Here is a 16,913-nt window from a genome sequence, read left to right as displayed (position 1 = left end):
AGCTAAGAACTCAATTGGCAGGATTGGCAGTTGATCGCATGTCTGTCTGACACATTCTCACTTGCTTCCCCTGTACTGTGGTCGTTCAATTTCCTCAATACGGCAAACTCAGCCTTTTCAGAGCTTGTTGTGGCCTGCTTGGTCATCCTCATCTCTTCTTCCTTTCTCCGTGCGTCCTAAGTGGAAGTCACACTGAACTACTTATAGTGGTGTCCTGCTGACCTGTGAACACACCATTTCTGCTCCCTGAAATCCTTTCTCACGTCACTTGCCTTGCTCACACCTTGTTGGACTTGAAGACTCAGCTCAGAAGTCATCTTTTCTAGGAAGACTTCCTGCCCTCTTCCCTGCTACCTCCATCCTCTCAGATGCCCATCCTCTATGCTATCATTGTATCCTCTGCATACCGCTGTCATAATTCCATTTATCAAGCTGCATTGTGATGGATGTCTACTTCTTTGCTTAATCCGCTGTTCTGTGAGCATTTCAAGGGCAGAGTTGTGTGTGTGTGTGTGTGTGTGTGTGTGTGTGTGTGTGTGTGTGTGTGTGTGGAGAGAGAGACAGAGAGAGAGATCTGGCTGAAGTATTGTTAGTGACTCCAAAGGTAATTTTTTTCTTCCTGCCATCAAATATACTCTCCTGTATCACTGTGTGAAGATACATTCTTTCCTAAAGAACTCTAACATATGCAATATTAATAGGGCCATATGCTACCCCTTTCTCAGCACCATGAAGCACACTGATAAGATTGAAAAATGTATTCTTGTTTCAAAGGATAATATGACCCCATTTCTCTGAATGAATTCATGTTTTACCCAGCAATTGTTTCTTAATAATATAGTACTGTTTATTTTCTTGAGAGGGGGAAAATCTTATAAGTTAAATTTTTAACTAAAAATTTCAAAGTAATTAAAAAGAGTAATAGAATTTAAATATACTGAGTTCCTGTTATTTTTATATACATTGCTATTATTTCACGATTGTACATAGTAAACAAAAATTAGCATTACAAAGATGAATAAAGTAGGAATATAGAAATGAAAATAGTAATTTTAAAGCAACTCTAAAAGAAGCAAATGTGTCTTTATAAAAGAGAATGGAATAGGAGGGCAGGGGTCAATGGAATTCTTGGTTTTTCTTTACAGTAAAAGACCTCATTTTATTACATGCTGAAAATATTATCACTACTTGAATTTCCTCTTCTTCTTTTATTCCCCAGGCCAAATTTACAGATGACTGCAAGTTCAGGGAGCGATTTCAAGAAAACAGCTATAATACCTATGCCTCAGCAATACACAGAACTGAAAAAACGGGACGGGAGTGGTACGTGGCCCTGAACAAGAGAGGGAAAGCTAAACGGGGCTGCAGTCCCCGTGTTAAACCTCAGCACATCTCTACCCACTTTCTGCCAAGATTCAAGCAATCAGAGCAGCCAGAACTTTCTTTCACAGTTACTGCTCCTGAAAAGAAAAAGCCACCTAATCCCATCAAGCCAAAGGTTCCCCTTTCCGCACCTCGGAGAAGTCCCAACACAGTGAAATACAGACTCAAGTTTCGCTTTGGATGATATTCATCTTGGCCTTGTGAGAAACCACGCCTTCCCCTCAGGAGTTTCTGTAGGTGTCTTTGCGCTCTGAAGACAACTTTTTGGACACAGCTTCAGTTACACTACACTGTACTGAAGTCAGGACATTTGTTTCAGTTTGGCTGAAACAAAAATGTCTCCCGACAGGAACTAAACTGGAATTCTTTGTACCAGTATAGGGAGCTCACTGCTTTAGTTCAGTATGACATAAAGCCTTTTGCTTTATGTTTGGTGCATACTGGGACTCCGTTTCCAGAAAGTTAAATGGTAGGGATTATGTATTTTTCTGACTTTTACAGATCAACCTGAAAAAGCATACGATACATTTTTATTTTTGGTTTCCAAAGACTATTTTGATGCAGATAAAAGTATTTTATTAACGTTTGTTTTTTGTTTTTTTTTAAAGTACCTTGCATCGAGCATATTTTCTTACTTTTGTTATTTTTAATTAATAAGACATAAAACAGCCATTTTAATGCAATTTATGAATTATAAATGTGTTTATAGCCCGTTTATAACATGTGGATTTCTTTTTCATTTTTCTTATTCATTGCACTTTTAATTTTTATTGTGATTATTTTTTTTTACCATACCTCAGATAATGTAAGTTTAGTCTTGCATCTTAAAATGTTTAAATTCTCTTCAACAGCACCAAATGTTGAGCTTGGGTTTGTATGTGTGTGTGTGTGTGTGTGTGTGTATAAATTCATGCTATTATATGGAATCCTGTCTCTTTGGTGGCTGGGCTACAATGAGTGGGAAGTAAGGAGAAAATATAAGGACTTTTTTGGTGGAATTAAAAGTTGGAGATAAGGAAAGGGATTAGAGGTACAAGTACACTGAGTTTGCAGCATTTACTGATATCCAATTCTGCCTTGCCTTCACTTCTCCTTTTATCTACCCTGCCCTCATTCTTTAACAGCTGGAGGAATACATTTTATTCTGTCCATCAAGCATACACTATGAAACCAGAGTGCTTAAAATACCTCTTTTATGACCCTCTGCTATCTCCACTCTATAGATCCACAGGGAGCAACCCACTTAGTGGAAAAACACAGAGAACCAAAGGAGATGAATCACGTAACAGTTACCCATGTCAAGTCCCACTGTCAAAAAATATTCTTATTACTCAGTTAAACACACTTTGAGTTTCCTATCCTAAGGGTAACCATCCCAGTGAATAGATCTGCCCTTTTATAAGGAAAATTTCTGATGTATGTTTTTAAAAAGTTGGCTGTGCGATATGGGAAACTTAATTTGGGAATTTGATGAGTTGAAAATAGCACTTAATTGTCAACCCAAATACTGGATGTTGGGCATAAGTCACAGAAAATTTAACTTAAAAGAATTTACATAATTTATTTTCTTGGGTAATCATTTTTATGGAGTTCTATGAAACATAAGTGTTTATCTTCAGAAATGTGGCAATAAAAATGGTAAAGCTAATGTTTAAAAGTATGTCTCATAGGAAGAGCAAAAGCATTCACAGAAAGTTTATGGTTTGTATTTAAGCATGTTTCTTTTCTTTTAGAGAATATTGCTAAACTTCTTTTAAAAACAAAGTATGGTTTATTTTGATGCACAAATGCAAAATAGAAACTCAGCAAAATTGAACTTATTACCATTTAAGCAGACTGCTTTGTTTTAATGGAAACTATACACATATATATTATATACAATATATATAAAATCCATCCATCAACTAAAACATCACACATATACTCTAGTATGGTGTTTTATTATAAAACTAATAATATGATTAAACATTGTTTGCATTTAATGCATAATTTTTTATTTTTAAATTTTATTATTATTATTATTATTTTTGCTGCACCACGAGGCATGCAGGATCCTAGTTCCCCGACCAGGGATGGAACCCGTGCCCCCTGCAGTGGAAGCATGGAGTCTTAACCACTGGACCACCAGGGACATCCCTTAATACATGATTTTTTAAAAACAAAATAAAATGCTACAATAGTTTTAACTAATTTATACATTAAAAATCTCCTGGATTAAATGAAATGAAAATTTGCCAACACAGATATGTCTAACTCTTATCTAATTGGCATATCACATATATACATGGTATAAAGCTAAAAATAATCCTCTAGTTTATTTTAGTATATCGTTAAAAATTGTGTACTGTGTATCAAGTTCTTACTACACATGAGAAATAAAATTGCAGAACAGGAGAACAGTAGACATATATCCCTAAATGGGCAAGGAAAAGATGACTTTAATGATGATTAACAACAAGCTAAATTAATGTATATATTGTATTGGACAAATGTTGCGGGTAATTTATGTTAAACTAAAAAAATTACCTTATCTTGTACTCCTAGTTTGATTTGATTAGCATATGGAAGTTCAAGTAGAATAGCTACCAAAATATATTATGCAAGTCAAGACTCATTAATTTCAAAATTTAAAGCCAAGCTAAAATTAAAAACAAAAAACTTTAAATTACACTTCTCTTTAGTTTACTGGCCATACACAATTATATTTAATTAAAGCTCACTGAAGCAAAAAGTTACCTAAATTAATTAATTGAAAGAACTCATGTAGAGAAAATATGTATAAATATAATTCCTTACCAATACCTAGCACTTTTTAAAGGGGTCCTTGCTTATGTATTTTTGGTGATTTTGAAGTAACTAGACCTATCTAATATTAAATAAAATTGTTTAATTGAGATTGTGTTCACCTAAAAATGTCAATGAATTTTACATTACAATTTCGAAACCTCATTTGTCTAGAAGAGAGATGACAAACACCTTCAGAATGACATTTCAGTTTTATTAATTATATTATGTTTAATTTAATTTAAGATAATCTTTATTTGGAGCATCTGTAGAGGTAAATAGAGGTTTTCAATAAGATGTAATAATATCATGGTTTTTATTTCACAAAATATACCGTCACTTCTTTCTCAAGAAACTAATTTGAGAGTGTGGGTATGTATAAATTATCTTAGTTCTTTTAGCTGAGTTATAGTGACTCAGCTGTACAAAAACTGTGTGACGGTGATAAAGGACACTGACAAAAGTTATTTCCAAATTTAACAGTTATATCATCTGAGATGCTTTTATTTATTGTACTTGAAAATAAAACACCATAAATCTAGTAGGTAAATTTTCTATAAAGTTGATCTTGAAATAGAAAACTGAACAATTGTCTCACATTAACATTTTTACCCTTCCAAAGGAGAGAGGAATTAAACCATAACTTCCCACATTTTCAATCACGAAATGAAAATACTGCACTAACCAAAAACTTGAAATCTGGCACAATGTTTACAGCTACAGAAAATTTCTTGTACAGTTAATTTTAAAAATAAAAACAGTATTGTAGACAATGCTGCAATGGGAAGAAAACAAAAATATCTTGTCCAAGGAATTCTACACCGTCTTGAAGATTTATTTCATTGCTACAACTAAATTTTGATCACTTAAAATCTTTTTTTAAGACAATCATCTTTTTTTGCACATTTTAAAAGAAACTTTTCTTTATTTAAATTTTATTTATTTATTTATTTTTGGCTGTGTTGGGTCTTCGTTGCTGCACACGGGCTTTCTCTAGTTGAGGCAAGCGGGGGCCACTCTTCATTGCGGTGCGCGGGCTTATCATTGCAGTGGCTTCTCTTGTTGAGGAGCACCGGCTCTAGCCGCGTGGGCTTCAGTAGTTGTGGCACGTGGGCTCAGTAGTGCTTCGTGGGCTCTAGAGCGCAGGCTCAGTAGTTGTGGCACAGGGGCTTAGCTGCTCCACGACATGTGGGATCTTCCCGGACCAGGGCTCGAACCCGTGTCCCCTGCATTGGCAGGCAGATTCTTAACCACTGTGCCACCAGGGAAGCCCGAAAGAGACTTTTAGGTAAGTGAACATGACTCCTCTATTTTTCTTTTGTAAGTCATCGAATTGTACTAGTTGGTTTTTGAAATAAGATTATCATATGATTAGGCATTAGTCCAAGAAAAGCGTTACCTCCTCTATCTCATTCCACAGGAGAGAAGGGAGAAGAACGCAGCCTGAGTCAGTGGAGGCATTTTTTACATCTAAGAATCACATACAACATTCAGAGATACCATCAGACAACTCAGCTACAAATCATCCATCAGTATTCAAACAATTTTATGTAATAAAAATACTAGATTAGGAAGCAATAGCTCTTACATACTTTTAATTTTATTAAGTTGTCTTTTGTCCTGACTCTGATGTGTGATTATCAGAGGTCGATCTCTAGGCCTTGTTTCACCCATGCTATCTCAAATGTCATTTCCAGCTTTGTCATCAGTGATTGTTTGAGTCTTAAAATGTTGACGTACCAAAAAGAGGACATGGTTCCTCTTCAGGCAAAACTAAAAATCTATGTCCAGTTGAAATTGGACAACCACATGAAAAGAATTGTCAAGGAAATAATAAACAGATATTTTAAAAAGGCCTTGTCTTAGATTAAGAAAAAAAATAACCTGAGTGTGAGATTGGATCAAGACATTTAAAAAATGGGGATCAATTCTGGGCTTACTTTTTTTTTCTTTTTTTCTTTTGCCCTGCCAAGAAGCTTGTGGGATCTTAGTTCCCCGACCAGGGATTGAACCCGGGCCCTTGGCAGTGAAAGCACTGAGTCCTAACCAACCGACCACCAGGGAATTTCCCTGGGCTTACCTTTTCATGAGGGACTTTGCAAATTTGCATTAATTTCCTATTAATTAAATCAAATTTCCTGTTAATCCGGATAGGAACGGTCAGAGTAGCGTCACTGTTGATAATACATAGTTCATGACCTTAACTAAACATGTAATTATTGAACATCTCTGTTTTGACCAAAATCGCACTTTCTCCATGAAGCCTTCTAGAAATTCACGAAGAAATATGAGTAATCTCATCTTGACACCACTCCTTCAAATATGTATAGCTCATGGCATTCCACCACCATTCCCTTACTATCCCAATAATTCAGTATTTTCTGAAATCCTGCTTTGCCAACACACTCAGCTAGTGAAACAGTTCTTCATTTGCTCAATACTTGTTCAGTATGTTCCTTGTAGAGGTTGACATCAACATAGTCTTAGATTTTGAACTCCTGCAGGTAATATAGCTGCTCTCTCCTTGCACGTTGCCCAACCCAAGTTCAGGCTAATAAAAGGAACTTAAGAAATGCTCTTAGCTGATATAGCAATTTTGAATGATGTGTTCCTCTGACTTAAACACTTCGTGGAGGCTATTGGACATTCTATTTATTCAAAGTACTGGGCTATATAATTATATCTACAGGTCTCTATATGGAATATGTTAGGTGCTCAAAAAAAAAGCTTGTAGGATGGATATTAGCGCTGAATAAGATTTACTTGATGAAGAGGATGATGATGGTTAAGAGAATTCCTGTGAGATACAAAATGGCTCCAACAAGAGTCAGAACACCGGCTGCTTCCCTCACTGTACTTGGATTTCTCACACACAAATCCCAAGTCCAGACTAGAAATATCAGGCACTTGCAAGCTGTATTTAAATATCAATAAATTAGTCGTCGTACAAAACTTCAGTTTCATTGACAATCAGAAAAATAGGTGACAGTGCAAATCCCGATGATTTTGCTGTTTGAAGGCCAAATAAGCAGTCCAGTGGGATGTCAGTAGGTATCAGTGGGAGGGTGAAGACATTACTTTTTGGTAATTTGTTTCTAGATGTGTTTTTTTCCCTTTTGTCAGATAAACTCTCTCGGAGAAGTCTGCCTTTTTCTGTACCCTACAGAGAGATTAGTGAATGCATAATCACACAGTGACAGGTCCGGTTCCAATGTGTTTCTCATTAAATTCTCTGTCATTCCCTCTGTGGGAAACTAGAAAATTTAACAGATTTTCATACAGGGAGGTGAATTTCTGCTGAGGAGGCAACACAATGTCTTTTACTCTCCGGAGTGCAATTATCATTCTGCTGCCCCAGCCCTGCTTCGTTTTCCATAGGGCTCTCTTTGTGGGATGTGTGCATTCCATAACCATACTTTGACACAGGTTATATATTTACATTTTTAAAAGTTTGCTAGTTGTTCTATATTCTTCTCCATAAAAAGTTCCTGAGAGCAAGTGGAAATATCCTAGAATATTAAATGCACCAGAAGAAGATACAAAGATCTCCCTAATAGTCAACATCTTAATGGAGAATGGGACAGGATGAGTTTAAAGTCTAGAAGCGAAAAGCAGTCAGAAGTTGTATGTTCTCTGTCTATTCTCTCTCTCTCTCTCTCTCTCTTCGCATACAAGATGCATTACAAAAGGGCGAAAACATGTTTTCTGTTTAGGTAATGAAAGAATTACAGTCATGGCAATGACTACTATAAATCTCCTCTGAGATCTGCAGTTCCTGTAAATGATGATGAGGAGGGAAAGCTATGCCCATTTATGTTGCCACATTTATTATATCACTGGGTTATAAAATTGAGTCAACTCTGAGTGAGAGTTTGCTTTCACCTTGGAAATCATGCTACCTGAGATTCTCAGCCTTTACCGGCTGGAGAGCAAGAGAGCAAATGAGAAAAAGACAGAGCCCGATGTGCTGGTACAGAGCACAAACCACAAGATGTCTCTACTAGTTAAGGGAGTTTAACATTTAATGATGAGAAATCAAGTCTGTCCAGCAAACTCCAAGGTCCAAAGGAACCTACTCAAACTAAAGGGGTAATGATTTCTTGGCTGCTAATAATTTATGGCAGAAATCTCTAATAAATTTCTAATAAAAATATTCAATGTTCATTTAACCCCTTACAGGACACTGGCATAGTGCTGGGGTTCTAGGGATAGAACTAAACATAGCACCTGTTTGGGAGGAAACTTAACATTCTTGCTTCTATTGTCAGGGTAGTGGATTATTTCTTTTGAGTGTTTTATCCAGTTCTCAGTTAGTTAAAAAAGACACTTATTCTTGCCAAAGGAATGTAATATGTTAGGATACTATTTACCACAATAGACCCTAAAGCTTAAGCTGTAGGTTACATTATAACTTTGGAAGTACTTCACAAAATTCTTTGGTGCTCCCTTTGGAAATTCATAGCATGTTTTCTCTTGGTTATTGGAAAAGATGGAAAATTATTCTACACTCATTGAAAGACAATTAGGAAGACAATAGAGCATGGGAAAATGGGACGTACATTTTTCTATGGAGACCTCTAATTCTATCTTTTATAACACTGACCTGATAGCCGGGATTGGAAGGTCAATGGCCAACTAATTTCAGTATTGCTTAGAAATGGGAAAAACGGACTTGTGCTTCCCAGAGTCTGATTTTTTTCCCACGACAAAGATGTCCATAGGATAGGAACAAGTGTGTGGGTAAAAAATCAAGATGTGAACGTGGCCCTGAGTCTTGCCTAACTTTTCAGCTCTTTTCTACCTGTTTGCAGGAAGCTGGAAAAATTGTTAACAATTTAGAACTTAAAAAAAAACACAAAACTACCTCCCACTGTTGGTCTTAAACAAAGGATTATATCAGACTCCCTTTGAGAACAGCTGTTGCTTCGGGGGCTGCTAAGATTACTGCAAACCATCCTCCCCCAGGACATGTGAGGGGGTTGGCAAATATTGCAGTGTCTACCTTGAGTGTTACAGAGGCACACTTGCAGTGCTTTCAGCCAGCGTTCCTGTAACGTTGGCCTGCAGTCAATAAGTATTTCATGTCTCTCGCCCCCAGGGTGTGCTCAGAGGACCACCCTGCAAGTGTCTGCTTCTGTGGTCATGGTCATGCTGTGGGAGGAAAGGTGAGTGTGGAGCCAGAGGCAGGATGTGCAGGCAAGATCCAATGTGGTTAAAATTTGGGCTCACTGGTCTGGCTGTAGGGAATCTGAAGACTTCTTCATGTCAACACTCATTCTGGGAGGAGAAGTATGTCCACCAGAGGATTATCATCAAGCATCAGTGTGACTCACTCAAGGGGTAATGGAAGGAAGCATTCCTAAGAGGTGAGGTTGCAGGTTAAGAGAGAAATAGAGGCCTCTTGGACTTCTCACCAGGGCTTTCACTGTTGAGGTAATGTACAGTGTCACCTTCCATTTAGGAAGGAAACTCTCAAAATTTCCCAAAAGCAGGCACACAAATGGGAATGGGTTCTTGTCTCCTTACCTCTTTAAAAACCTGTCATGAATGGTGCCTTGAAACAGTAATGCATTAAGTGAATATCTAATAAACCGAATGATTCAGGATATGGTCAAGGTTCTGATTGCCTAATAAAGAAACTCAAAGGCCAGAGAGGGTAGAACCAGTTGTGTATCGCTGAAGAAAATATAAGGAAAAATGAAAATGAAGTCTCACATTGATTTTGGGGCCTAATATCACCTTCCTTGCACCCTAATGGAGGGTGGGTCTAATTGTTGTAAACCATCATTTGGATGGCTTACTTATTCATCTCCTGCCTCTTTATTTTCCATTGACACTGGTTGAGTACCTACTGTATACCTAATACGGTACCAAGTATTGGGTACACAGAGATAAATAAGACATGGTTTCTTCTGTCAAGAAGCTTCTAGTCTAGATGGGAAGGTGGACAATTCAGCAAATAAGCCCTATACATGCTATAGTGGAGGGGCTTGGTCCAGGTAGGCAATAATATTAGTATCAGAACTTGACTACTCTAATTACTACTACTACCTTATATTGGAACAGTGCTTTTTGGTTTTAACATAGCACTTTTGGTTTGCAGAATATATTTAGCTACCTTACCTAATTAGATGTATAGTTAAAACGCTTCGAAGGAAATGAATAGTTTCTAAAGTGTTGGCATTTGAACCTTGAACCCTGTGGTGCTCCGTGCAGATTCCCTCTTCAGTGCTGTGACACTCATTCCCCAGCTGCCAGAAATGCACCTACTCAAGGCTGTGGCCCTTGGCCCTTAGATAACAGTCCTGTCCAAGATTATACCCACTCCCAGGGGCATCATGAGGCCAGTGATTGGCTGATTCAGAGATTCAATGGCCTAGCCCACTTGCCACAATTTGCAATAAATAAGGAGGACCTCGCTAGCTTCAAAGTGCCCCAAGGATCATCTGAGGCCTTCATTGTAATCATACAGAGGATCACCTCCTTCTAACCTGCCTTCTTTACCTCCTTACAGGTAAGGATGCAGATAAAATAGAACACTTTCAGTTTAATTAAAATTCCAGGTATAAACCAAATAATGTTTTAGTATTAGTGTATTCAGATGTTGTATGGGATCCCTGTATTTTTATTTGCTAAGTTTGGCAACCATACTTAGGGAAGTTACTCTCGAGCGTACTCCCCAATAAACCTTCTGTGTGCTACTGTCAGACACAGATTGTTTCCAGGGAATCCATTCTCCAGGAAAAGGTACTATGGGCACTAAACACCAAGGGTTACCTTGGATTGCTAATGAAAACTCAGAGAGGAACAAGAAAAAGATCTAGAAGTTTCTCCTTCCACGTTTGGGGGGATGTATTTTGACATTTTCATGGGCATAAAGACTGTTATAAACAATGCCAAATTCAGAAGTTTCAGTGGCTATACAACCCCTAACTTACCTTTTATCCAAAGTGTGATCTTAAGGCATCAACCCTTCACTCCACCAAGATATTGGCTGTCAGTCTATGTGTTTGTATGTGTTATAATACCAAAGCATTTGGACTGTATTTTCCTAAAATTATGCAAGGAATGTAATCATTTTGTGACTTACCACCAACATTTCTGAAAGTCTCTTAAAAAGTTGGTCACTCCCGCCTTCGTGAACCGCCTGTTTTGGTTATTTTCCAAAGCGCCACACACTCTTGGTCTTCCTGCCAGCTCAGTGGCTAGCTCCGTGCAGATTCCCTCTTCAGTGCTGTGACACTCATGAGCCCTTCCTTCCTCATCTGTTGGGCTACCCCTCTTGCAGCTGACCTCTAAATCTTGCAGGACCCCAGGGCTCAGTTTTCAGCTCTTTTCAACTCTCTCTCTCAAAACTCACTCTCTGTGTGACTTCATCTCTGCTTTAAATACCATTTGTATGCTGATGACTCTCCAATTTAAATCTCCAGCCTCAACTTCTCCCAGAGCTCCAGGTTCACATAATCAGCTGCCTACTCGACATTGCTCCTTGGATTTCTAACAGGAATTTGAGCTCTAGACTGTCCAAAACTCAACTCTTGTTCCGAAACAGCTGAAGTGTCCAGATTTCCACAGTTTAATAAACAGCATGATGATATATTTAGTGACATGAGCCAAAAATCTAATAGGAATCATTCTTGTGCCTCCTCTTTCTTTCGTAACCCTCATCCAACGTATCAGTAACTCCTTTTGCCCAAACCTTTGAAATAAATCCTGAATCCGCTCTCTCTACTCCATACCTCAGTCCAAGCCACCCTCATTTCTCGCTCCATTTATTGCTACAGCCTCCCAACAGGTCTCTCTTCTCACAAGATTGGGTTTTACAGAGAAATCAGAGTAAAATTCTCAAAACTTAAATCATGTCAAAGTCCTGCTCAGAACCCTTTATTTCCTTCTCTGCCCACTAGAATGGACCTGGTCCCTTCTTCACTCTCCCATCACATCTCCCACTCTCCAGCAGCCTCACTCTCTCTGCTCCAAACACAATGGCCTGGAATGCCTTCCCTCCAGTTCTCCACCAACTGCACTCTCTCTCTCTCCTCAGAGATGCCTTCTCTGATAGCTCTGTTTAAAACCTCTTCCCCAAGTTAACTCCATCTCATCCTCTCTTTATTTTCTTTAGCGCATCTTACACACTCCTTAATTATCTTACATCCTTCTGTGTTTACTGGTTCCCCCAGGGGAATGTAAGTAGTCTGTCTCCTCCCAGTAGAATGTAAGCTCCTTGAGGGAAGCCACCTTGTTTGGTTTATTCATTGCAGTATCTCAGGCACCAAGCAATGTGCCTGGCACATAGGAGGCACCCAATATTTATTGATTGAATGAATGAATATGGTCAGTTTTGTTGCGATGCTTCTTTTGAAAATGCTAATTTGTTCCAACTTGATTGATATGTAAAGGAACAACTTGAACAAAATGAAAATTCGTGTTTGCTTATATGAAATTTCATCCATGAGAAATATTATGCATTTCAGATAAACCAAACTGCATAGACATACACAATATATACTGCACACTTCTCATGAAGTCAACGAGCCACACCTGTCCACATCTGGTTTTACAACTTTCCACTTGATTTAGACGACCCTCCTTCAACAATTTTATGGACTGAATTGTGTCTCCCACAAATTCATATGTTCAAGTTCTATCCCCCATGTATTTGAAGATAGGACCTTTAAGGAGATAATTAAGGTTAACCAAGTGTATAAGATTGGGGCCCTAATTTGATAGATTGGCTAGGATTGGTGTCCTTATAAGAAGAGTAAGAGGCAGCAGAGAGCGCCCTCTACCCTCGCACTGATGCACAGGTTCACGCAACAGAGGAAAAAGGCCACGTGAGGACACAGAGAGCAGGCAGTTATCTGAGAGCCCGGAGGAGAACCCTTGCCAGAAACTGTCTACTGGAACCTCAGTCTGGGACTTCCAGCCTCCAGAACTGTAGGAAATAAATTTCTGTTGTTCAAGCCATCCGCTCTGTAGGTTTTGGTGACGGCAGCCGCAGCAGAGTGTACAAACAACTTGGCAATAACTCACAAGCCACACCCCTCCCTACAGCCACCCTGGTCACACAGTTTGGCACCCTCCCTCCTTTTCGTTTCCCCCTTTCTCCTCTTAGCCTTTTTGGTAATTTTTTCATCTCTGTTCTTTTCCTCTCTTTAGTGCTCTTTTATTATAAAAGTATTGTCTCGCTTTTTTTCTACCGCTTTCTTTCTCTGTTACTTATACTGGAAACTTAAGTATAAGCAAACTTAAGACTTTTGAAAAGGTAAAATGGCATATTTATATTTATATCTATACATATGTATATATTTCTTAACCATTTAACATGTATAATCTGTGCTGTCATTTTTATTAGGTTTCTAGCCCTTTTTAATGGGTCACCTGAGGAAGTTTTGAGTGTTGTATTCCTAACTCCCCCCCAATTTTCTCCTGTGGTTTTTACTGCATAATTTTGTGTATTGCAGTGATTTTTTAGAAATGCATATGCTGGGTTATAGAAACAAATATATCCATATATTTGTGTAAATATAAATATATACAACTATACAGATATGTTATATATATATAACAAATATATAGCAAAAAAGTATCCTTACTTTATAGATGAAGCAAAGAATTGAAGCCTTAGGCATAAGTCATAACGTATTCTTTAGTGTGCCAGGTGAGCTTCTGTCTTGTATTTTCTGACATTAACCTTCATTTTTAAACATTAGCAACCATCTTTAATCTGATCAGCTTTGAAATGCATTGTCTTTTTATGATGATATTTGCCTTGGCAAAAGACATGAGGATATGGCTTAGATAACTTAAGTCCAAAGTGTTTCGTTGACAATGCTGGACAGGTTGAAATTTTACATGGTATACCCTTATTACTGGATTCAATCGAGTTGACAATTGTTTGATTCATGCTTTATTTCATGTTGTAGGTCAAATATACATTTATTATTAAATAATATCAGTTTCAAATCACACAGGTCAGCAGCAAATAAAAATATAAAGCAGATTAATATATAAACAATCATTTTATTACAGTTTTAAGAAGCCACACATTTTATTATCAGATAATATTTAGCAAACACGAACTATGTACAAATCTGTAAAAATGACTAAAGACAACTTCTTCTGTTAGTTGTTCCATTTACTGGGTGCATTCTCCAAGGTGAGGAGCCGTTGGGTGAACTGCTTGTAATAGAAAGAGCTGCAATTGGCAGATGTGAGTCAGTGCCCTGACCTTAGCCCTGCCATGAATTAACTGGAAGGGGTTGGACATCTTAATGGGGATTAACTTGATGACTTGTAAAGTTCCCCGGCAACGTGAGCTGGTGAATTAGTCAGGGTTCTCTAGAGAAACAGAACCAATAGGATCGATCTATCTATCTGTCTATGTAACTATCATCTATCTATCTATGTAAAGAGGCAATTTATATAGGAATTGATTTGTATGATTATGGAGTCTGAGAATCCTCCCATCTGTCATCTGCAAGCTGGAGAACCAGGAAAGCCAATGGTATAATTCAGTCTGAGTCCAAAGGCCTAGAACCAGGAACACTGATGTCTGAGGGCAGGAAAATATGGATGCCGCAGCTCAAACAGAGAAAATAAATGTACCCTCCCTCCATCTTTTTATTCTATATAAGCCCTCAGTGGATTGAAGGATGCCCAAGCACATTGGGGAGGGTGATCTTCTTTACTCAGTCTACCCATTCAAATGGTAATCTCTCCTGGAAACATTCTCCCAAACACATTTAGAAATAATGTTTTGCCAGTTATCTGGGCATCCCTTAGTCCAATCAAGTTGACACATAAAATTCACCATCATAGCTGGGTTTTCTGCTGTCTTCCCTCCAGGCCAGCTTCCAAATTGGCTGCATTTAGGGCTGAACCTCTGTTTAGGCTGTAAATGATATTGTGGAGAATGCTTTGTTCTTCCACCAAAACTCCACAGACCTCTGTAAGCTTCCTTTAGGAAGACCTTAGTGGATGAATAGGAATAAGACAAAGTCTTCTGTAAGAACACAGAGTCCTTCAGACTTTGGAACATGGTGCACTCAGAAATGATCTACTTAATAATTACAGACTACAGGGGGAGAAGGGGGAGAGGATACCAATAAGACATGGTTAGTTTAATCAGTACAGTTAATTGAATGAATGAAAAAATTAACAAAGATTACTACTTTCTTTGCTGGTGTAGGCCAACTCTCGAAAGTCTTTTAATAACATTCCACTCTGGGGTAGAAGGAGTTGATGAGATTATTTCAATTTAGAGGTAACCAAAACTTTTAAACTCTCCTACTAGATTTAAATCTTGTTTTCAACTTGACTTTCCCAAAATAAGTCACACTTCCTAATGTAGCTCCCGTTAATCTATTGACATAGAAACTCAATTCTCTTTTAAGACTTGTTTTCCTTTCTTACAGCGAATATTTTCCAAATTAAAGAGAGAGAGAGAGAAAATCTTACAGTTATAAACACAAATGTGACAAAAAACAAGACAAAGATAGAAATGTTTATAGTAAGATGTAGGAAGTTGCATCTTAAATTGCTTCTAAGGCACTATCCAAATTTAAGCTTTTAAAATTACATAAAACTCACTAGTTTTAGATATGTTGATTGACCAGCTGCTACATTAATTATAATTTAAGTCATTTTTTGAAAATCTCACTGAAGTGGAAAACCATGGTAATAGCCCTCATAGGAACTGACCTTAAGATGTGCTTAAATATTTCAGTGATAAGCCACACATTCTAGTAGTGAGGTACTCATTTTACAAGAAAGGAACAATACCATGTAAATAATTTAAAAACAATAAATCATTTAGAGTGGCTTTAAACCAAGCTTCTGATCTTGTCTCTGAGAGAGTTAAGATTCATTTTCCACATATCTTGAGTGGGAGAAATGAGAACACTCTTGTTATCAACAACAACAAGAAAATGAACGGACGGCTGAGTTCTACAAAAGATAGTCTGTTTTGTCATCAGAATACAGTAGGGGGCAAAGGAAAGGGCACTTTAAGGAAAATGACACACATATTTTTAGCAGAAGTTACGGCCACTCATATGATCCAATAAAAAATATGTCCCATCTACATAATAGCGTCATGCTTGCTATTGTGTTAATTGAACTCTGTACTTTTGATGCATTCTCTATTCATGTAAAAGTGTGGGTAGCAAGTGATAGAAGTCAACAGTCATGGCAATTGGACACTTTGAAAATCTTTCTTCTGTGACTGAGTCAGTCTCCTCAGTGGATTACTAAACACATTCCAGAAATCTCATAAGTTACTACTGGTCTAAAAATGCATATAATTAAAGATGAGTAAACCTACCACAGAGCTTGATGTAATCTTTTACGGTAATTAACACAAACTATTTACAATGGACTTTTATTCCACTTTTCTAAAGATTGCATGTATGTTACTACAAGCTCATATACCTTAGCACTACAAAAGCAACCCCTCCCCCAACATATTCACACAAAGCAAAGAGATATCTGCATTGTAACAGTTCTAGAGGAGGTAAATCCAGTAACTATGGTTGTCACTTTGACCAGAGCCCGGCTAAGATCTGGGGATCCTTCATGAATTTCACTACTTCAGAGATTTACCAGTACATACCTTTGGGTTTGGGAGTACTGTGATTTGGGGTGATAACTTCCTAAGATATGATTGTCTCAACGTTAAGTTGCTTTTATTGCTATGCCACAAGCTGCTTTCCATGGTCGGGGGAGAGAGGATTCATTTATAAAAT

General features: G+C 37.8%; 1 protein-coding gene across 2 annotated transcripts in view; it reads left to right on the top strand.

Moving 5' to 3' along the window:
• Nucleotides 1–13,865, top strand: part of FGF5 (fibroblast growth factor 5) — a 31,866-nt gene extending 18,001 nt beyond the window's left edge. The window contains exon 3 of one of the 2 annotated variants that reach the window (XM_082389443.1): nucleotides 1,220–13,865. In XM_082389443.1, the coding sequence (XP_082245569.1) occupies nucleotides 1,220–1,567 (348 nt within the window). In that variant the 3' untranslated portion in view covers nucleotides 1,568–13,865. The remainder of the gene's footprint in view (nucleotides 1–1,219) is intronic. The other variant, XM_082389444.1, reaches the window with a different exon arrangement.
• Nucleotides 13,866–16,913: the final 3,048 nt, after the last annotated feature.

The sequence above is a fragment of the Balaenoptera borealis genome (genome assembly GCF_965194805.1).
Source record: "Balaenoptera borealis genome assembly, chromosome: 4".
NCBI lineage: Eukaryota > Metazoa > Chordata > Mammalia > Artiodactyla > Balaenopteridae > Balaenoptera > Balaenoptera borealis.
This window is presented reverse-complemented; position numbering and strand designations above follow the sequence as displayed.